This window comes from Salvelinus sp. IW2-2015, linkage group LG28 (genome assembly GCF_002910315.2).
Source record: "Salvelinus sp. IW2-2015 linkage group LG28, ASM291031v2, whole genome shotgun sequence".
Classification (NCBI taxonomy): domain Eukaryota; kingdom Metazoa; phylum Chordata; class Actinopteri; order Salmoniformes; family Salmonidae; genus Salvelinus; species Salvelinus sp. IW2-2015.
In genome coordinates this window covers 2,705,861-2,714,837 of record NC_036868.1, presented here as the reverse complement: position 1 = coordinate 2,714,837, position 8,977 = coordinate 2,705,861, and the positions used below count along the sequence as shown (strand labels likewise).

General features: G+C 43.4%; 1 protein-coding gene across 1 annotated transcript in view; it reads right to left on the bottom strand.

Annotated features, from left to right (window-relative positions):
• LOC111954384 (beta/gamma crystallin domain-containing protein 1) overlaps positions 1 to 8,977 on the bottom strand; it is a 52,082-nt gene that overhangs the window by 17,740 nt on the left and 25,365 nt on the right. Inside the window, exons 12-19 of the mRNA XM_070435735.1 lie at positions 8,380 to 8,415; positions 7,839 to 7,981; positions 7,303 to 7,429; positions 6,382 to 6,527; positions 3,684 to 3,810; positions 3,297 to 3,326; positions 3,066 to 3,178; positions 2,700 to 2,832 (exon numbers count right to left, since the gene is read on the bottom strand). Of these exons, the coding sequence (XP_070291836.1) occupies positions 2,700 to 2,832; positions 3,066 to 3,178; positions 3,297 to 3,326; positions 3,684 to 3,810; positions 6,382 to 6,527; positions 7,303 to 7,429; positions 7,839 to 7,981; positions 8,380 to 8,415 (855 nt within the window). The remainder of the gene's footprint in view (positions 1 to 2,699; positions 2,833 to 3,065; positions 3,179 to 3,296; positions 3,327 to 3,683; positions 3,811 to 6,381; positions 6,528 to 7,302; positions 7,430 to 7,838; positions 7,982 to 8,379; positions 8,416 to 8,977) is intronic.

The following is an 8,977-nucleotide window of genomic DNA, read 5'->3' as shown; positions in this document are numbered from 1 at the left end:
CGAAGAGAGGTGAGAGGAGGTATAGAGGGAGAGGGGAGGGATGGAGAGGAAGAGAGAGGGGGGGGAGAGAGGAAGAGAAGGATAGAGAGGGAGGGAGAGGTTATTATACGCCTGACAATGGTATGAGAACACCAACTCTTAACATTACTGGTGACGTTTTATTGTTTGAATGACTAAACATGTTCATACATTTAAATAGTGACCTTCTTTGTTTGATACCGACCTTAAACCTTCAAGCTACTTAAACGTCTCCTGAGCCCCCATATACAGTCGTGGCCAAAAGTTTTGAGAATGACACAAATAAATTTCCACAAAGTTTGCTGCTTCAGTGTCATTAGATATTTTGTCAGATGTTACTATGGAATGCTGAAGTATGATTACAAGCATTTCATAAGTGTCAAAGGCTTTTATTGACAATTACATGAAGTTGATGCAAAGAGTCAATATTTTCAGTGTTGACCCTTCTTTTTCAAGACCTCTGCAATCCCACCTGGCATGCTGTCAATTAACTTCTGGGCCACATCCTGACTGATGGCAGCCCATTCTTGCATAATCAATGCTGGGAGTTTGTCAGAATTCGTGGGTTTTGTTTGTCGACCTGCCTCTTGAGGATTGCCCACAAGTTCTCAATGGGATTAAGGTCTGGGGAGTTTCCTGGCCATGGACCCAAAATATCGATGTTTTGTTCCCCGAGCCACTTAGTTATCACTTTTGCCTTATGTCAAGGTGCTCCATCATGCTGGAAAACAGCATTGTTCATCACCAAACTGTTCCTGGATGGTTGGAGAAGTTGCTCTCTGAGGATGTGTTGGTACCATTCTTTATTCATGCTGTGTTCTTAGGCAAAATTGTGAGTGAGCCCACTCCCTTGGCTGAGAAGCACATGAATGGTCTCAGGATGCTTTACTGTTGGCATGACACAGGACTGATGGTAGCGCTCACCTTGTCTTCTCCGGACAAGCTTTTTTCCGGATGCCCCAAACAATCGGAAAGGGGATTCATCAGAGAAAATGACTTTTCCCCAGTCGTCAGCAGTCCAATCCCTGTACCTTTTGCAGAATATCAGTCTGTCCCTGATGTTTTTCCTGGAGAGAAGTGGCTTCTTTGCTGCCCTTCTAAACACCAGCCATCCCTCCAAATCATCGCCTCACTGTGCGTGCAGATGCACTCACACCTGCCTGCTGCCATTCCTGACAAGCTCTGTACTGGTGGTGCCCTGATTCCACAGCTGAATCAACTTTAGGAGACGGTCCTGGCGCTTGCTTGACTTTCTTGGGCACCCTGAAGCCTTCATCACAACATTTGAACCGCTCTCCTTGAAGTTCTTGATGATCCGATAAATAGTTGATTTAGGTGCAATCTTACTGGCAGCAATATCCTTGCCTGTGAAGCCATTTTTGTGCAAATCAATGATGACGGCACGTGTTTCCTTGCAGGTAACCATGGTTGACAGAGGAAGAACAATGATTCCAAGCACCACCCTCCTTTTGAAGCTTCCAGTCTGTTATTCGAACTCAATGAGCGTGACAGAGTGATCTCCAGCCTTGTCCTCGTCAACACTCACAACCTGTGTTAACGAGAGAATCACTGACATGATGTCAGCTGGTCCTTTTGTGGCTGGGCTGAAATGCAGTGGAAATGTTTTTGGGGATTCAGTTCATTTGCATGGCAAAGAGGGACTTTGCAATTCATCTGATCACTCTTCAAAACATTCTGGAGTATATGCAAATTGCCATCATACAAACTGAGGCATCAGACTTTGTGAAAATGAATATTTGTGTCATTCTCAAGACTTTCGGCCACGACTGTACTGTATATAGATTGCCACTATTCCTATTGTAACCCTTTATACCAAACAATTGTCCAAAAACAATTATTTCATTGGATGAAGTCACGTGATTATGTGGATCCAATGTATTGGATGAAATAGGTTTTTCCTTGTGCCATAGAAGGTTGACATAGACCAGGGATGGGCAACTTTGATGTGTTGTGAGCAAAACATCTTAGTGGCCCACCTCTTGTCAGCAGAGAGAAGTTGTTTATGTTTTAGAGTTCATTTCTTGCAATTCTACACATTTTGCCATGCGGGAGGAGAGAAATGTTTGCAGTTTTTAATATGATATCTAAGTGACACTGACTAAAAAAATCAATGGGGGACCCCCGGCCAGTAATTTGACCAAGATAACAAGTTTAGATAGCTGGCCGCTAAACAAATTTAGAATTCTGAAAAATGTTAGACATGGGCTAATTGACTGACTATCAATGACTGACATAAGAAGAGTAAATCTGCTGATGCACAACCACATTTCTATATTGCACTTTGTGTAGTCTACTATTCGCAACATCAGAAAACGTCATCTTCCAATGCATTCACCTCCAGCAGAGAGATGTGAGTTGCAGGAACAGTGTGGGAATGTTTGGGATGTCTATGCCCGTCCCTGACATAGACATGTCTATGCCCGCCCTGACATAGACATGTCTATGCCCGTCCCTGACATAGACATGTCTATGCCCGTCCCTGACATAGACATGTCTATGCCCGTCCCTGACATAGACATTTGGTGCATCTCAAATGGCATCCTATTCCCTATATAGTGCACTACTATATAGCCTATGGCCCTGGTCAAAAGTAGTGCACTATGTAGGGAATAGGGTGCCATTTACATCACAGAAAGAGAGCTAATAGACAGAGTACTCACAAAGCCAATAGTCTGCAGGGACAGGACAGAGGAGTTGGGCTCCACACACCCCATGGCCCTCAGATCAGGGTAGTCCCCCTCCTCTAACACATACATCCTCTCAGTGAAGCCCTGGCCCTCAAACGCCAGCCAGCTGGAACACACAGACACGCAGAGACATGGAGATTATCATTATTTTTCTCCACCATCATAATGTTCCAACAGCAAATGTATAAAAGTATAGGCATCATCTAGAACTGTAGATATAAATGACTGTGGCCAACAGTAACTTCGTCTTGCAAATGATGTAGCTAATGGTACGGGAAAGATACTGTACGTGTTAAAATCTGCAGATTACGTTGGCTGAATAACAAGTACGACACTCACCTGCCAGCCAGCACCTTGCAGGAACCCAGGGAAAAGCTGTGTGGCAGGGAAGAAACACTGTCCTCCACAATGTGGACAGAACCCTGGAACCCCGGCTCCGAGAACAACTGCATCTGAGACACACAACAGATTCACTGTCAGATTCTGTCAAATATGGGGCTGTCATGGAGTGGTTTACAAAATCTATGACAAAGAAATGTAGGTTGGTCCTGTTGCTTTTGGTTGACATACCTTGAACTTGGAGGAATTTCCCAGATTATCCTAGAAGAGACCACAAATGAGGGCATTATTGAGAGAACTGAGGAAATAATTCAACTTGGATCAGTGTATTGGTGACTTTGTTATTATCATTGTATGCATCCCAAATTGGCACCTTCTTCCCTATATAGTGCACTATCACCTCTCTGTAGATCATCATTATCCCATACTGTATGGCTCATGTCATTCCCCCGACCTTGCCCCCTTTCCAAACGGATGTAACTGATTACAGAATATTTCAATTATTTAATATTTTATCATGTTAATAATTTATTGTTGCAACATTAATACTATATTATATGATTAGTTTATCATTATAATATTATAATAATTTGTCATTTAATATTGTGTTGATCTTACCAGAATGATGGGCATGACGGATGTGATCTTGGAGCTGAGGGCCCCCCAGTCCTCTGGGCTTCCGTAGAGGCCTTTCTCCAACACATACGCCTTTCCAGAGAACCCTGCCTCCTCAAATGCCACCCATCTAGAAGGGACACACGAGGACCGTATTCAGTACTGTTTCTTATTGCTCAAGTTCAGGTAGTGCCTTGATGTTTCAGTCCGAGGGCCAACATTTTGCGTGAACAGTTGGCAGTTTGCAAAATAACAATAACATTTCAAACAGAAGTGTCAAAGACTGCAACTCGCAGTTGCATCACATGCATCCACACTTGACTAAACTCAGGTTAAGGTTGAAAACATTTGAGTAACTTTCCAGAAATCCCGGTTGGAAATTTCCCGGAATCAGGATGGAGTAAGCAGGAAATGTGTAATCCTCTGTGGGAATTTAGGGAAAGATACTGTAATTTGGCAACCCTAAACGCACATCGTTAGAGAAAGGGAAATTAAACTGCGCTGCACATTATAATGAGTTTTACGGTATTTTTTGTGCTCTTATGATGGATGACGCCAAAGACAAAATCAACGAATAGATAGACGGAATCAAAGTCATTAAAACCAAGGTTGATATTAAACGTTGACATTTCAGATCAAACATGTAGATAAGATACAGATAGTGGTTAATTAGCTCTTACGCTCCTACTCAATATTGTCTTTGATTAGTGTGTATCTGATGACTGTGCCTGTGTAGAAAAGACCACAGCAGAAGCTGACGAGAGAGAGAAAGATAGATAGGGGAGAGAGAGAATGATATGATAGGTAGGAGGAGAGAGAGGGAAAGAGGGAGAGAGAGAAAGAGAAATAAGGGAGAGAGAGAGAGTCTGCTGGGTTGAGTCAACAGGTTGAATAACAGAGTTTGAGAAGCACGACGGGGGAGTGGGACGACGGGGGAGCGGGACGACGGGGGAGCGGGACGACAAGGGAGATGTAGTACACTATAACGAGCGTTCACAACACTGTAACAGAACCAGAGACGTTCCTCCAAAAGCAAGTGGAAGTGTTCTGCTGCACATAGTGTACTCCACCCTGTTCCCAACTGACAGAGACCCAGGAAATGAGGCGTGGACTGAATGTCTCGGAGGAATTTTGGTCCCCTGTCTGAACGTGCCAACCGGGGAGAGGCAGCCAGCCTACAGTCAGCCCTACAACTGTTCATTAGGTTCCAAAAACGAAGTGAAACGTGTATGAACAACCTGATCTTGAAATGCTTGTTTCTGCATTCCGTTTTTAAATGTTTTGGTATGGTGTGCCCTAATGAACACGACCCTTATCCGGAGAGAAGGAACTTAAGATAACATACTGTACATGAATGAACACGCGTTAGACCTAGTTCTGCAGGCAACACAGGAAGATATTTCAGCCAAAGTGAGAAACAATTAGCTAGCACAGACACATTAGTAACAACGATTAAGTCTAGAGGGCTGCACATGCTGTAGGATAGTATGTGTCAAGGTTCACTTATAAGTTAAACATCTGAGACTGAGATATGATGTTGCCACGAGCAGCACAACAGATGTTGCAGATGAGTGTGATGCCAGAAGATGCACTCACAGAGTAGTGCAGGGTATCTGCGCATGTGCACGTTTCAATAGCTACAACATGCAGGACTAAAACAGCAGAGAAGTTTAAACACGCGCTTCAACGCTCTTAGTTGTTGTGGAAATCGGCACAATATTGCTGTTTACTTGGTGCTTCGCTGAAACTCTCAGGGTAGACTCAGCGAGGGGAAGTTGAATACACATAGTGGGTTCATTTCTGCAACAACTTCTCCTCTGTTTTGGCCCCGTAGCTAACACGTTGCAGCAGCGTGAAGCACACACATGCACATGTGATCAGATCAGGGGAGGCTGGTGGGAGGAGCTATAGGAAGACAGGCTCATTGTAATTTGCTGGAATGAAATGAATGGAACGGAGTCAAACGTGGTTTCCATATGTTTAATGTGTTTGATACTGTTCCATTAATTCCATTCCAGCCATTACAATGAGCCCGTCCTCCTATAGCTCCCCCCAGCAGCCTCCATTGGTGTAGATCCTCTGTGTGACTGTGTGAGTGCAAAGTCTTGCATCACGGTCATCTCACTATCTGCTGCTCGTTGCAACGTCATCTCACTGAGTCTACCTTTAACTATACAGGATCAAATATGCTTTTAGAAGTTGCATTGTAACTTTGCTTCTGTTTATTAGAACACTACATCTCCAGCTTTGTAGTGTTCATTTTGAACTATGTAGTCCGCCAGGCCACAGGACACAAGACACCTGACCTGAGCTACTACAGATCACTGGAGTATTTTAATCAGGACAGTAAATGAGTGGTTAACAGTATGTAGACGTCTCATTACATTCACACTTTATAGCAGAGCACAGCCCGGAATTTCTGTAATCGACTAACTGGTCATTTTCCTATAAGACACACAAGACTGGGCAAGGTAGATTTAAAGCCACAATCTGTAACATTTCCTGTTGTTCAATGGTCATTTCAATTAATTATCCATGGTTCCATAGGTCTGTATGAATTTGAAAGTGGTTACATTTCCCCAGCCCCATCCCCAAGCTTACCAAACAAAGTGACAGGGTCAGGCTGTTGAAATGGCAGATTGTAGCTTTAACTGTGCACATCAGAKGTGGAAACAGAGAAAGAAAGAGATCTCAGACTTACACTCCGCCCATAACGTCGACAGACTGCGTTTTCAGCCCATAGCCGGTGTCCTCTATATTGATGATAGGCTCTAAGATGTCGATGTTGGCGCCCAGCTCGCCAAAGTCTCTCTCACTGAACATCTTGAGGTGTGGTGACATGAAATCCTGTCATGGGGAAATGAAACAAAGAACATCCTTGGTCCTGCCCATAGAAGTAGAACTACTAGAATGTACAAAACCCTCAGTCCACAGCAATTTGACTGGTACACTCATAGGTACACCCAATATGACCGCTGGTCCATCAATCACAGATGGGGAAAGTTTGTTTTAGACTTGAATGGGGAAAGTTTGTTTTAGTACTGCATAACTAATTGTATGGTCATGGCATACCATAAGAAACAATATCCTATCATGACTTACCTTTACACCATTGGCATGGCATATCAAACATCAGAGGTGCCCAACCCTCCTCATTGGCGAGAGCTCCCCTGCATGCTTTTGTTCCAACTCTAATACAGCACACCTGACTCTATTGATTAGCTGAATCAGGTGTGTTTGTGTAGGGCTACAATATACTCTTAGAAGAAAAAGGTGCCCGGCTGTCCCCATATGAGAATCCTTTGAAGAACCCTTTTTGGTTCCAGGTAGAACCATTTTGGTTCCTGGTAGAACCCTTTTGGGTTCCATGAAGAACCCTTTCCACATAGGGTTCTACCTGAAACCAAAAAGTGTTCTACCTAGAACTAAAATGGGTTCTCCTACGGGGACAGCCAAATAACCCTTTTGGAAAGACTGTAGAGCACAAAATAAGAGTGTAGAGCAAAACCTCTCCAAGAGGAGGCTTGATGCTCATTTATAGCAGGGGTTCATCCATACTGTAATTCATAATTTCATACCAAATCGTACACCATTCAGTTCTAGGTCCTAGCATGATACCTACAGTCAGTACAGGTCGTATAGACAGCAGCTGATCCGTCATTCCTCCCCAGTCCCTCCAGTCCAGGTACTCTCCTTCCTCCAGGACATACTGGTGACCCTCAAACCCTAGTTGGTCATACCCCACCCAGCTGGGACAGCAAATAAAAGGGAATTAGACAATGGCTACATTGTACGCACTGTACAGTATATTACTTCATATGTATGTTGCATTACTGTAACACATTATCCTAAACGTGTGCTTCTGGAGAGCTGCAGTACTGCAGGATTTTGTTGCAGCTCAGCAGTGAGACAACTGATTCACATTATCAAGGTGTTGAAAATTTGATGATAAGTTGAATCAAGTGTGATGGTTCAAACCTGGGACAATAGTGCACAGTACCGTGGCTCTCCAGGAGCAGGTTTGAGGATCACTGACAGTACCATTTTGTAACACTCTCTATCACAACACGACACGTTGATTGTGTATTGTGTTTCTTAATAACCATATTCTCTCCCACATAAATACATATGAACGTTTTGAGAGCTATATGAACTTACAGTCCTCTGAGGATCTTCACAGAGCCCACTGACTTCAGTCTGTTTGACTCCAGGTTTGATGTCTCTTCATCTCCAAAACAGAACACGTCCCCATCGATCTCCAGACAGGATCCCTCAAAGCCAGGCCGCTCATACAGCACAGCCTGAGGAGACCAAGGCCAAAGGTCAAAGGTAGGAGGGAGCAGTTCAAAGGGTGTTTGACCCCTGATTGACCCCAAGACCTGATCGTAATGATTTGTGATTGGTTGTTGTTTTTCACTGTGTTTCCATAGTCAGACCAACAATACGTTAGTTGACAACATGCTAAAATAGTATGTGAAATTATAAACCAGACAGGTTTTAAATGATTTAAACATGTGATTGAGCCTGTCTGGGGTGCCAGAAGGGTTTGTCCTTTTGGGACTGTTCTATTGGCTCCATTGTGCCAGGAAAACTCAATCAAGCGAAGCTAAAGTATTTGAAAGAACACAAATACTATTTGAACCCGGGACAACTTGAGGACGACAGTGAAGCAGAATGTAATGGTAAAGTAATGGCGTACCTTGACTTCATTAGGATTCTCCACCTTGAAGGCACCCTGCAACAAACAGAGATAATCAATCACAACAGCACTATAGTCCACTAATTAAAAAAGCACACAACATCGAGGTGGGAGTCAGCAGTATGCAAATTCTGCCATTTACGCACATAGCATAATGAACTGCGACGCTGCTGGAGACAGATAGGAGATATAGTGAGAGATGCTGGAGACAGATAGGAGATATAGTGAGAGATGCTGGAGACAGATAGGAGATATAGTGAGAGATTGCACCGCCCAGAGACTGGACAAGCCTCATTCAGATTGAATGAGTGCATTCTGTCTCTGCGTCTGAGTAATTTCAGTAATTTGGTACGACAGTGAACTTAATAACCTTCATATAGAGTGGTATAGGACATAGAAACATAAGGCAAAACGTCATTAGAACAATTGACAATTGCTCACTAGTCACTATCCAATTTTGCATGCTTGTGTTGGCCAACAGCTCACTCACTAGTCAGTCATGACTATTTGCACATTAATCTTATCACATGTCCATAAAATACATGGATTAAACTACATCCATGAAGATACATGTTCATAAAGATATATACTGTAGCTT